The sequence below is a fragment of the Varroa jacobsoni genome, unplaced genomic scaffold (assembly GCF_002532875.2).
Source record: "Varroa jacobsoni isolate VJ856 unplaced genomic scaffold, vjacob_1.0 scaffold_1094, whole genome shotgun sequence".
Lineage (NCBI taxonomy): Eukaryota > Metazoa > Arthropoda > Arachnida > Mesostigmata > Varroidae > Varroa > Varroa jacobsoni.
The window spans coordinates 1-14,510 of record NW_019213996.1 but is presented as its reverse complement, the minus strand read 5'-3'; the positions used below and the strand labels follow the sequence as shown (position 1 = coordinate 14,510).

The following is a 14,510-nucleotide window of genomic DNA, read 5'->3' as shown; positions in this document are numbered from 1 at the left end:
AAACAGAAAAAAGTGTTAAGACAAGGATCATACGAGTTATTCGCTTACGTATACCAATGAGCCTAACTTGAGCTTCGAAAGAAGTTATCCGATTTGGATCATGCCTCGTATGTGTAGCTCTTATCCTTCATTCATACATCGGATGATGATGCTTAGCAATGCGTTTTTCCAATTGTATTTTTTGGCGGTTAATAAACGTGTTTCGAGTTATAAGGGAAGCGATAAGCTAATGACTTAACGCGGTATCGTGGGTATCTAAAATTATACGCGAACATATTGGTTGCATAGAACTTAGAACGAACTATAGCAGCTGGACGGATGTAATATAGCGTGCATTTGGTAACAATGAAACACATTTGTATTAACTATTCATGGCCACTGCATAAATGGAGAAAACGTAAAAAATACTCGTCATCCTTTGAGGTACGTGACCATCTCTCACGATCGACATAAGGACTACCGATTATCTAGAATACAATAATAGATCAATATACAGTAACTTATCTACTGATCAATCATAATACCGTTGTTTATTCAGTCACAAGGATTGCGTGCTGGTTTTTCAAAAAATTGTTCAGCAATCTCACCAAAGATAGGACATCTGATTGCATTTTCTGCAATATCTACTTTGTCTTCTGGGTAGTTGTTTCGGCTAAAGTAATGGCGCTGCTATTGATTTACGTCCAGGTGAGCTTCCGTGGACAGACGCGGAAACATGGTCACGTAACATGGGACTTTCTTCGTGATGCAATAAAACGACAGATCAAAAGGCCGTGGTTATATTCTGTTTCTACATTTGACCAACTCGTCTTGCCGACGACAAAAAAATGACATCTTAAGTGTCCCACCAACAATAACTCGAGACAACAGCCTCAACAAGTCATGACAGCTGATCGATGTAGATAACTCTCGATGGGCGACGCGAATTGTTATACGGAGTTGTGTTGGCGCTGTACATCTGTCGTTCCTAAGGTAACTGCCAGCAAACTTAAGTGATTTCTGTATGTTGTCGCAAATTTTACGCGACGCTTCGTCTCACTCCCAATAAGGACTATGTTTACTACAGGTACATGCGTTTTCGAGTAGCTACGTAGATGGGCAAATAATAAATACTATTGCCAGCAGTGAAAAATCTCACTGTGATTATAATTACCATCACTGCAGAGGGAGGACATTACAACGACTGCCATAACAATACAAACGTATAAGTGCAAGCTGCTCTTGAGGAAATGGATACGATGCACTCCTCAACTTTTTTTTTCGTCCTTGTCGTGCCTAAGTTGCGATAATGCCAAAGTTACCCCCTTACCTGATTAACCGTTCTCGATTTTATCTAATTAACTACTGATAAATAGACTAAACCCTAATAGTAAGCTAACCGTACATAGCCGACAAAAGTTTCGCCACGATGCGCGAGGGAACTTAGCAAACGACAAGCTTGAGTTTATTCTTGTTTCTTATATCATCGGTCTAACCACCTACTTCAGTTGTTCAACTTACTAATGCAACCGCCAGCCTGCCGGCCTGTTTCTCTATTTATTTAGTTATAACAATGGTTAATGAACAAATCAGGAAGGAAGCCGTCTGTCAAGCAAATAAATCGCCTAGTGAAATAATCACCAGCCAGGGCCATCCGCCCAAACAACCCACTTTGCGATAGCGTAGTATTATAGATGTAATGTGCTTCAGGCGTCGCCTGCCTATAACGTTTCTGTGTGTTTGCCCATAAACTATGAACATCTATAAGCGTTGATGCATTTTCCGGCTTCAGCTGCTCTTTTCGTTATCTTCTGTCCGGCCGAATAGGCGCGACGGGATTTGTTCGATCCTCATCGTTGTCAACCGATTTCGCCCCTGTATTTCCTATTAAAAGCAACGAGAGCCATTCGCATAGACGTATCAGCAGCAATCGCAGCCATAAGTAACAGCTGCTCCAGCACGCGGCGACAAACAACGCGCTCACTTTTATAAACAGGGTTCTCCTGACGCATATACGTCTATTCTTGTACCATACTCTACAACAGGCTCGGTTTCAGGACAACATGGACTTTCGATGTGAGCTAACGATGATGAATTATACATTCGCGGATGACGTCGTCCTAGCATGACAAAAAAAAAGCAAGGACGACGCTTTTCTGCGGCTGACGGGCGCTAGGTGCTCCTGTTCGATTCGTTTGTCCAGTATCCCTATCGATTTATTCGGACTGCGACTGCTCGAACCGACCGCTTTACTGGCTGATGCCGCGCGTATACGCTAATCGAGAGTGGTGTCGGATATGTTAAACGGTAGTGATATTTTCTCCATATATCTGTGGTTGTCCTTAATAGCAAAACTGTCGTTGTTATAGTTGTCATGCGGGTAACAATAACGCGCGCGGGATCGCACCGGCCGTTCGCGAAAAGAAAAGCCAAAACGATAGGGGCCTTTTCGCTGAGGAAGAACGGCCACGGTCACATTTTCTGGATCTGTCCTATCATACGTTACTATATATATATATATATATCATCAATACGATGTTACTAGTATCACCTGTAACCACGTAGCCATGATCGTTGTTTTTGTTGTTGTCGTCGTTCGCCGTTGGTACAATTTCTGTTATTGAAAGGGCAGAAACTGTAAAAGTTAGAAGAGGACTAGAGCAGAAATGGAATATATAACAGATTGAGAATGATGAAATAAGCAATCGATAGGTCGAGAGTGGCGGAATTTCTAATAAGGAATAGATACTCGAATCTGCATATATTACCAATTTTGCTGCCTATGGCAGAGATGCCTTTTTTGTAAATGTTTGCTACGCCGTACTCACAATGATTTGAGATGATACGCAATAGTACGTACGTCATAGGCATATACAGATATGTCGTCTGTATATCTAGACGAAACGGATAGTAAAAGTTAAATGCAGCTACAAAAGCAGATTGGCGGCAATGTCTAAATCACTGTTTTAGACTGTTTGGCAATCTACTTCGTTAGGCTACCGATAGAGCCTTTCTGTTGTAACACTATAACTGCACACTCCTGTATATATATATATATATATATATATATATACATATGCGTGGTACTTCGTATTCCTGCGGTTGGCTGCTGTACCGTTCGTCGTAACGCGTGAAAGGTCACCTTGGAAGTGAATATGTATCTAAAACATCGATTGAGCCCGACAAAGATCTAATCAAAGATGTAGAAAATTTTGCTATAAATGAACAATAATAACTTGGTATTAGTCGTTGTTTCGGGCGTCCCTATCACTGGCATCAGCGTCAACTTTCTCCCACTCAAGAGGCGAGTAGAACAATTTTCGATTTAGAGTATCAATGATGATTTTTCTATCGCTGTTATGCTTCGTGGGCTTCGTGATGGCAACGATATTCACGACGGATGGTGACAACGATCCCCCTATAATCAAAAAATGGACAGAGTTGACTCCGCCGATAGTCGTCGACAGCTTAGAAAATGCCGTCCTTTGTAACGAGGTAACTAACAATATTTCTAAATCAGCGGCGGCGAGCAGCAGGCAAAATAACTGAAGTTTGCCGAAGTCAATAACGATGCTTGGATACCGATTGTGATGATCATGTCGAATTTAGCAATGACTTCATGGGCAAGCGATGAAAATGCTAAATGTTGTAGATTTTGTTAACGTTGCTCTATGTAGAAAGTAAGTAGTTTTCATTTGCGACGGGCCTGCAGTGACTGTGACGATGATAACTACTATTCTACACCTTTGATGAAAGGTGACGACGAGTTAACACCAGTCATTCTTTAAATGCGATACTAAGATTAGACTCTAAGACTAAGATTAGTCGTGAACTCTAACAGGAGTCTATGCAATAGGCTGAAATTTACTTCAATATGAGATTGCAGCTGTGTCCCTTCGTCGCAATTATAAAGTCGTAGCATCGTGCACTAATTATTTACACCGATTTATCTTCAAGCATTTCCTAAGTGATCCATTTCGATCTATTCAAATACATCGACGCATTACAAAGTCCCGTAAGTAAACAGTGTAAAAAACAGTAAAGTAAATAGCTTAGCGCTAATTAATTGCCTTTTAGCAAACAGTAAACTTGAGAGGGCCTCTAAGGTACACGTTCGAGGCCTGTTCCGTCCGCTCGTTCTATTTTAGGCATAAACGCTACACTTTTATATGGACGCACCAGCCATCTGTTGGGCGCTGTCACACTCCATTACTTTCCAGTAGTCTATCTATGAAGGCTATTTTTTTTTGGTATTTTTCGGTATCGTACGGCACAGTGTACGTTCTTCTGAGTGCACCTATGACATTTGTACGCATAGACGTTCCCGATCCGCGTCTGTTCGTCGCTCTATCAGTCGCTTGGTTTCACCTGAGCGTATTCTTTTGCGCGACGCGGCGCTGCCACCACCACTTTGGTAAATCTGTGCTGCCATTGCGACTGCTAAAAGCAACACTCTAGTTGTAAAGCACTAACCACTGCAAACGCTTAGGTTTTGCGCGTGTCGCAAGCTACAATCCATCGTCCGAACACCCGACGGTAAAAAACAGAAGAAGAATGGACAAATTAACTCTAGTTCGAAGCCACTGCCACAGCCGCTGCGCCAGTTGGCATGATTGCTGCTTCGTTCAGAGGTCAGGGTGTCTCCATTTTTGCCGTTGCTCATACCGTCGATGGCTTCGTCTCGCTGGTAATCGAGCTTTTCCGTGATACATGACCAAGGTTTTTTCAGGCAAACACACGGCTTTTACGAGCACGTTTGCGGGATATGTGTTTTGCCGGCTCCTAACAACGCCTCGGTAATTCCCATAGCAGTAACGTGTGTTGTGCTACAGGTCTTGAACGCGACGTAGACCCAGCCCATTCCGTATCGAAAGGGGCCGCCGGTTTCAAGTATTACGCGCAATACCGGACACAGAACCCGAAACATCGTAAGAGCACAGGCCAGATGGCCGACTAGACTACTGTCAAACTTAACAGTCCTAAAGCTAACCACAAGTTATAGTTCGAGATTCGTCTTGACTGACAAAAAGAATTGTGTTAATCCATGAGAGCTGAGTGGAGCTGCAATTCGTAACTCGACCGGCTAAACAGCCATAATAGCGAAAAACAGATTCCGAAATGTCGTTACTGGTAGATTTTTGCAATACCCCTCGCTGTCACCAAACGCGATACGATGATGGCGAGGATGATATAACGTGCTCCCGTGATTTTCATTTCGTTCTGTCGATCCTAAAAGCACCTTAAAGGGCATTAACGCTGCCTGTCTAAGGTAAATGATTTAAAAAATCGGCCGCGTGAACAAAAAGATGAAGGTGTACGGAGCAACAGCCTTCCATTATAGTCAGCACGCAGATTTACGAAGCAAGCTTTCAATCCACATCTCGAATCACCGCGGAGACTAAGTCGATCTTGTGTGAAGTCGTTCGCCGCGGAGGCCCGTTTTCTAGTCTGGTATTAATAGGTTCGACGTTATGCATAGTTCACACGCCACCTGCCTTCACGGATGGCGGCAAAGTAGCCGATTGGTAAAATTGTGAACGCGTCCTCGCTGTTGAGAGCGTACGTTAGCTATGTATGAGCGCTATATAGGGTTCTATGAACGATGACCCGAATGCACAGTCTGTGCTTGTCTTTCGGTAGTCGTCAGATAGATCGTCAGATAGATGCATATAGTACGCGGCTTGAGAACAGAAGTGCAACATATAGCGCTAATCGCTTGTCCTGCTGTTCGAATCGCGTGAAGATGGGCCCACAACAAGATATACAACTAGAGACATGCAGAGTCTACGGTCACGTTGACGACGCATGATGACCTAAATGGCTGATCGATCGAGCGGACAGCAGTTAAGCCATAGGGAGGAGAGAGACCGAAGGGCTTCAGCGTATTGAGCGTGGGCGTATCTGTTTGTTACAAATAAAGGAGATATTTTCATTTGCTGACTGCAGCTGAATAAAAATGACGATGGTTAGAGTAGTACCTAGTTAAATACTGGTGACAGATTTTAAGGCAGGATAATGAGGCGTATTTTCGTTTGACTAGATCATGTAAATTTCCCCAGATGTTTAGATAGAGTTTATTCATAGGGAGCTTTGAGAGAATAGAATATCAACTAGCTTCCTTTAGCCACCAATATACTTGTATCCGTTATTTCATACGCAACGTTATCATTCTATCTCTTGCTTTTGGTAAATCTAGAGTTTTGCTAATTGCGGCAAACCATGCGCGTGGCCAACAACCGATATACTATAACTGATGCGCAAATACGCGTAGTAAAGAACCCATAAAATGTTACTGAATTAAGTTTAACTTTCTTGACATATATATTCGCTTATCTCTACAGTCGCCTCATCACTGTCTAGCCATGTCCCATCATCGGCTGCGTCCTCTGCATCATCAGCCTCGTCATCAGGATGCTCATCGTTCGATCCGCATTCGCTACTGCTGGCAGCACCGTCGGCAGCGTCATCGTTGTCGTCCGCCACAGGGGGCTTTTTCGATCTAGGTCTGGTCCGCATGAGCGAATCTCGAAAAACCGAGTATCGATGCACCCTGTGCGGAGTCCAGTTTGTTGCTTGTGACACCGTTCTTAGACACATTAGGTAAGTCACTAGTTGATGGAAGTTGCCCACTTCTGCTATATATTATAAGGGAAAAAAGATATTATAGGTACAGAGACAGAGATAAGGGCAATGTTAATGTCTAATCTAATATTCATAGCTTACTCGAACTACCTCCGTTGAAGGCAAAACAGAACTCGGTGTCACCTAACTTGAACAAAAGGGTTAAATGATTAACATATGATTATATTAATGTAAAATAGACTGGATCGTTCCCTGATATACTGTGGTGGGATCCGTTAATGACTATTAGGTATGCAGTACATGTATAATTTATATTTATATTTATGCCCTTTCGTATCCTTAGGTGTCTTTTTTTAGCGTACGCCCAATGAATAAGCCAATAAGTTTAATAGACAGCTCAGTAGATAAGCCTATTATATTTATCTTACATCGTTAAATTAGTAAATGCAAGCTGATTACCCACCTGCTACCTCCTGGTCGCCATCTCTGACTTCTTTGCAAAAGGCTACCGGGTGTCAATTTTAACTTTCTGCACATTCAATTTGTCTCCGCTACGTTGGGTTGTTATCAGATTTGCCCATCTCGACCAAAATGAAGCCATGAGTAACGATAATGAGGAGCAGTACTACATCAAAGTCGAGGTTGAGGTTGAAGGCAGCGATCCTGGCGGCTTCGATGGACCAGAGGGGGGCGAAGCAGGCGAACCCGAGGAGCTCGCGACCTCATTTGAAGACGATATGTCGCTCAGCGGCGAGTCGACGGATGACGCGTCCTCTCGACCGTCATCGCCTCCGTCGCCCGTCGCCTCCCAGCAGCCTTCTCAGCCCCCTCATAATTCGATCTTCATGAGTTCGGCGCCCACCTTGTCACACCTAGATATGGCTCGGCCGCCACACGAGGACCCTGAACTTCAACGCAAGGAGTTTTCCTCTTCGCCGATCAATATCCCACCGTTCAGGCACACGCAGCAGAAGAAACTCCAGACGAAGATCCACCTGAGTCCGAAACATCGCTCTCGGGGACGTTCGGAGAGTAGGAAATGCCGAAAGGTAGTTAATCCGTTAATTAAGTTCGATCAACGGATTCCAATAAAAGTCATGATTATATCTTTCTACTTGGACGAATTTCTGTTCAGACATCCATTGTGTTTAACAAAATAGCTTTTCTGCTAATACCACGTATAATCTTATAGATTTTACTTTCCAATGACATAATGTGGCGCAAGGACTGTGACAATATGCAGAGATCGAGCAATCATCTTATTAGTTGTGTAAATTTGTCAAAATAAAATATTGATTATATCAGTTCTCAAATCCGACCCTCAATCCATATAACAACGACAGTCAGCCAACTAATACCTATTTGCTTCGTTGCCCAACTCCGTGTTGAACAATTTCTACCTTTAGGTGTACGGCATGGAGAACCGTGACCAGTGGTGCACGCAATGCAAATGGAAGAAGGCTTGTACCAGATTCGCTGACTAGGTTCTCCATGCCACGCTAGCAAGTCGTCGTCCGCTCGAACCCTGAAAACGAAGGGTCCGTCACTTCTGAACGATAGACGCTCCGGTACGGCCATGCACTTGGCCTGAAACTGACCAGAAGCTGAAAAATACCGGATCATATGTGCTTCTAGTGAGGCGCGCGGGAAGGAGGAATGATTATTTTGCGGTGACGAAACAGGTGAACGATGATGATGATGATGATGGTAGAGAAGTAAAGGAGGGATTGCTGAGGGACGCTGAAGAGCGCCGTGAGGACGAAATTGGAGGTTGGCGGGTATGGAACAGAAGGAAAGTTAAGTCAGAATTAGACGTCAGCGATAAACTGCCACTGAGTCAACCGCTCAGGATACCCGGGCCCCACTGTATGCCGCAGCAGCAACAACAAAAGGTGGTGAAAGAATCATTGACGAAAATTGCAGACGAAATAGTCCAAGCGAACGGCTACACCGATATATCCGTACTGAGATCGCTGAATTACGTTGACGAAACTATAGGACATATTTAAACACAAACCGAACATTCAAGTCCCGCAGGGCTCGGGTCTCCCTCCCCAACAAAATGTACGCCAATAATAATAATAACGCTGATGATAGAATCTAGGATGATAAATGAGTTACTTAACTAATACTTCTATTACTCATACTATAGTATCCCTATGACAATATTAGATAATTTCTCGCTACGCAAAGAAGATCTTCCTTTGGACATTTCCTTGCGAAATGAACGGACGCATTCAATTAGATCATTAAGCGATTAAACAGACCACACCTGAGTGTCTATCAACAATAAGAAATCATGAGCAACTATAAAGCGTAGCGTGAGCGACGCTGACGAGGTAGATGACGGTATCCGAAAAATAGAAAGCGATAATTTATGGAGGAAAAAACTAAAAGTCGAATCATTGGGGTAATAGTAGTACCAGTGCGCCTCAGCACATATCATAAGAAGGCAACGGGGCAACACGAAACAATTAACGAAGCTCGTAGGTAAGTTATCGGGACAAAATTATGGACTTTTTCGCACTCCTTCAATATTCCTCTACCTTAATACGAACAGGCAATTCCTCCCCTCAGTAAACTAAGAAAACAAAGTCAGGAACAGCAAGCGAGACGGTAAGATACAGGGAGGCTATTTAGAAATAAAAAATAGTTCGGTCGTTACGGTCATCGACAAGCAGGAGTACATCTACAAATTTCTGCTACATCCTCAACTACGTTCGCTAAAAATCGTATATGCTCCCATTGGTACAAATGTTCGTGCAGATGCAAAAATGAACAATAATGATGGTGATCGTAACGCGTACATAGTTTTTATGGGCCGCTATATATCGGCTGAACTTGAATTTCCCCTTTAAGCAGATAACATATCTATCAATATACACCCTTGCCTGTCGCGGCTCTGGAAGTTGCATAAGTTACTGAACTTCTCGACCGAGGTCACTTGGCATCATAAGCGAATCCGGTTTGTCTAGCAGGTTCATCTCGGTGCATTCAGTATTTAAAGGGTGGTGTGTTAAAAAGTATAAGAAAGCGACTCGAAATCGCAAAGGACGTCTAGGGCGTGTCCGAGATGTTTTTAGTCTTGTTGACACGTTCTGCGTGTTCGAATCGTTGCTAAACGTCGGAGCTTAGCTGCGCACACCCCCGAGGCACACGTCCAGGAAATTCGACAGTAATAAGAATCGTAGAAAGTCTATCTTCTGTTCGAGGATCAAAGCGTTTTCAGCATCCTACCCATTTCCCGTCTCAAATTCAATACCATCTATTGTTACGGGCGACAAATAGCCGTCACCTAACAGTTCTCCAAAGCAATGGCTATCGAAGCCAAAAGGGAAGGTCTCCGCATCGCTTGGTCTCATACGGACCGGTGCACGATAGGCAATGCGGCAACCGCAGTGATTGCAGTCCGAACTGGACGGAGCTCGATGAGCTCGTGACATACATGCTGCATATAACAGTTCTTATATAATAATAATTATAATGGAAATTCTGCCGATGATGAGATATGGATAATGACGTACACACATATATTGATGCGGATGACACACTGGAGATACAATACTATATGATGATAATAGAAATATTGTTGATTGATTGATTGATTGACTGAGTGCTTGATCGTGGATGACCGATGTGACGATGATGATGACGATGATGACGATGACGATGACGATGATGATGATGATGATGATGATGATGATGATGATGATTAATAACAACATGATAATGATTATTAGTATAATGTGAAGATGACACGAATCATGGTCGAGGTCTTAAGTACACAATAATTATATAATTAGTGATCAGCCATTATGATCATTAATTAACTATGTATTCATGACGATAATAGCAGATGATTATGTATTTATTGACGTTATATATTATATTATTATTGCTTTAACTCTTAGTTACTCTATACCATTAATATCTAGCAGTAATAATGGCAACCATGACATAAGTGTATGGATACTATCATTTCCTTGTGGCTCTTGAGAATATTAGACATCATTCTTATTATAGTTATTTGTACGAGAGAAAAAATAACCAATCGAAACGATGATCCTCTCGTGGCAGTACGCCATCGACACCGCACGGCCTGGATAGAACCGAAACTCCGACTGGAGGTAATTCGATTAAAGATAAGTTCTATTTTCCAAAATTCGGCCCCCCCTTGTCCTTAATAATGTCGACCTTCTAATATATTCGATTACGTACCACATAGAGAGAGATAAGCTTATTCCTTTTTCATTGGAGTGCAACAATGATTTTTGATGTATACCAGCTGTTGTTCGATGAGCTAAAAGCCCTTGTTGTGTGGTATTGTTGCTTTTGTTAATGGTTCTCGGAAAATTGACTACTGACTCCGAATTGCAAGAAACAATGTTTGTCTGTATATGCGTAAGCCAAGCGTTGCTATCTAGTAAAAGGCAAAGTCGGAGAGACCGAGTGAAAGATGAAAAATAGAACAAATCATAAGGAATACAGCGGTCGAGCGAGAATCAATACAATGGCCAAAATCTACACTTGTTGAACACTTGAGATGGGCATACGTACATATACAAATGGACGCTATGAAGCATTAACGAGGTAATAATAATCAACTGATAATTGTACCTATCTAAAGAAAAGCGTCGCGGTGCCTTTGCTTAATTCTGTGGGGTGTATTTTTTAAACCACATCACTATCATGGGAATGCCTGGATTGGGTCTTGCGCAAGCTTCTTTTCCTTCGGTTTGGGCCAGGAACACTTGGTTCGTCAATTTCGCCAAGCTACCCCAGATAATGTCATGTGGAGTTCTCAACGACATCTTCCGTTTTGCGTGCTCCATATTTTTTTAACTGTGTTTTGTCGAGGGGCTAGAGGATATGGGCTGAGTACCTGTACTATTTTTTGTTTCATGCATGTATATGCCCTTTGAGGTATACGTTAGTTACAAGCTGTTGCGCAAGCTTTTGATCCACAACGCAATAAAACGAATAGAGGGCGTGTATTGTTTCTGCCGTTAATCATGCTCGATGAATTGTTTTTACGAATTTTAACCAGCATCTTAGCGCCCCCGTGGGGTGGTCATGTTTTTGTTGATTCGACTTTATTACTTTGCTACCACTGAGCCCTGCTAGAAACCTTTAAATAGACAAATTTTACACAGCGCAATATTATGGGATACTCTGAATTACTTCCTGTATTTGCTGTTGTCCACATCTAACGATATTACGACTATTGACATGCCCCATCTGTTCTTAATTCCTCGATACACCGCGAACAATCTACGCACTATCAGGCTTCGCCGGTTCTCATCAGAGACCGACCGACCTGCCTGCCTGCCTGCCTGTCTGCCTACCTACCTGCCTGCCTGCCTGCCTGTCTGCACTACCATAGATTCGCCTTTTTTGCTGTTTCAACGGGACATTTACTGGTCCAGGTCCCTTAATCTACTCTACCTACTAGAGTTTGTTTCGTATTTTCAGCTAGCCGAAACTATGAGGTGCGGGCAAATTAATAAAACTATATTGATATTATATAGGACATATAGCGAACACGATCATGAACAGTTGACGACGAGTGACCTTTTTTTGCGTCAAATATACAATGGCATTCGAGATCATAATGGTGATGACTAATAAGCGTACTATCGGCACAATTAACGATAGAGGATTATATACGATCTATGATTGACGAAAAGAAACGTACGACGACAACGCTCTCGTAATAATAAATATATTACTACTACTATTATATCTAAGTATCAAATCAGTAATTCTTAATGATTTCAATAATGATCAATCATTGCAACAACAATGCTGATTAATATTATATAACTATTGTATAATTCGAGAGATGGACATTTCGTACGTACAGACGGCTACATACATACATACATACATACATACATACATACGTGCACACAGACAGACACCTAAAGGAAAATTAGAAGAAAACAAACAAATAGATGCAGACACACAAAAACTAGATACAATAGAAGAGGACCGGGTACGATAGAACACAAAAAATTGTATGCTTACAATATTGCTATCGATGCCGTAATAATTATACTACCCTGTTGTTTGCTGTAGATACGACAAGAGCAACCAATAAGAGTAACCGAATATGATGACGATGGTGGTAATGACGAGGATAACGATAGGTAGTTCTTTCGACCCATGTTATCTCTGGGCGTGGTTACGCTGACGACCGCCGCGGCTCGTCATTGTTCCGGGCCACGACGGGTTGGTCAGTCGGTCGAGCTTTGCGTGCCGGATTGCCCGTCCCTCGCTGGTCATGTGATGATGCCGTATGGCCGCACATGAAAGCGACGGCGCGCACAAACCCAAAAAAAAAAACACATTGATACTGATTGTAAGAATATAGCATCGACGACTATGATGATGATGATGCTAAGGAGAATAAGTAAATGTTGATAATGATGACTGTGAGGATAATAATGCTAGTAATAATAATAATAAGATTCATAGCGATAACAAGTATCGTACTGACAATGGCTATATAATTATAACGAGCTTGCCGAAGCCACGGAGGTACACAATCACACCACTTCATCGGAACAGGCATACGGAAAAAAACGTTAAAAGTATACCATTATACACACAGGCAATCATAATAAAACATCGATCATACAGATACAAAACAGCTAGAGAAACAGCGTGTACAATGGTTGTTCAGCGTCTGTTTTACAATCAAACCCTTGCCGAGTACGTGCAAAGAATACATGATAAATAAATAGATACCGGTACAATATTATGCGATAATATGGAATAATAAAATTATCAGCTCTGAAGATCGGGATCCGCGCATGAAACGATTAGGCAAAACATTCAGATCGCACTTAACAAATCAGATGATGATTGTGATTTATGCCAGAAGCGCGGTTAATCTTTAAGGGACAATAGAAAGTGAGATGGATGTGAAACGAATGTCGCTAACAAACAGATGGGGGTCACCCACTCACTCGTAGTGAACTCATCGTACGCATGCCGGATACACACACGGATAGTTGCTAAAAATAATAAGGTGATTATAATCAGGATAACGATGAAATATATATATATATATATATATATATATAAATGAACTGACAAGATGCCTCCTCTTACGGACAATGATGCAATAATCATAGGTGACTTATTGATTGATAGATTGCGTGCTTAATTAATTTACCATGGGTAAAGAACCGGTTGATTGATTGGATGAATTTCATCAACATGGTCGTCGATAGCGCCCACCAAAGACGCAGTATAGCCGATATCAGGATCGAGGTTGGTAGGTGCAGGGAAGGAAAAGCTCCGGAAATAGCTTCAGCCAAGAATGAGTGTGGAAATAAACGTAATCGGAGATTGCGGATATTTCGAAGGGGTCAGAACGAGAAGTGGTTCGAAAGAGCCAGTGTACCAGTGCGCGAGCAAGGACAAATCGAGTAGGAGAAATGACGCATTCAGGTGTCGCTTCCATCGGACTTGCGGCCTGTGTGTGGATATTGTTTGTGATTAGGCGGTACACACAGTTGGTCGGCCTGTAGAGTAGACGAGGCAGAACAACCAACTCGGTAATGCACTCTGCCATTGATCTATTATGGTATTGGATTTTCTTTTTCCTAGCGGAGGATAATAAGCAGTAAATAATGGCTGTTGCAATTTTAGTACTTAATTTCCTATTTAAGATATCCACTGTACGGGGTTAATGACGAAGACGATGAATAATAATGATAACATATGAAAGAATATATATATATATATATATATATATATATATATATATATATGTGGAAATACCATAGGGCTCACTTTCATGGCCCATTATTAAGGATGATTTTCAGGGATCATCCGCCTTCTGTGATGGCGTAAATACAAATAACAGATATTATGCTCCCTGAGCTTTGCTTAGAGGGGTCATTAGTCCTGGCTTTCCGTGTTGAGGGTCGACTTTCCAC

The 14,510-nt window shown here is 42.2% G+C and overlaps 1 protein-coding gene across 2 annotated transcripts in view; it reads left to right on the top strand.

The window, feature by feature from the left end:
• LOC111266527 (zinc finger protein 395) overlaps positions 1 to 12,316 on the top strand; it is a 136,969-nt gene extending 124,653 nt beyond the window's left edge. For both annotated transcript variants that reach the window (XM_086970939.1, XM_086970940.1), the window contains 3 exons: positions 6,321 to 6,579; positions 7,133 to 7,610; positions 7,968 to 12,316. In XM_086970939.1, coding sequence (XP_086827065.1) covers positions 6,321 to 6,579; positions 7,133 to 7,610; positions 7,968 to 8,045 — 815 coding nt within the window. In that variant the 3' untranslated portion in view covers positions 8,046 to 12,316. The remainder of the gene's footprint in view (positions 1 to 6,320; positions 6,580 to 7,132; positions 7,611 to 7,967) is intronic.
• Positions 12,317 to 14,510: the final 2,194 nt, after the last annotated feature.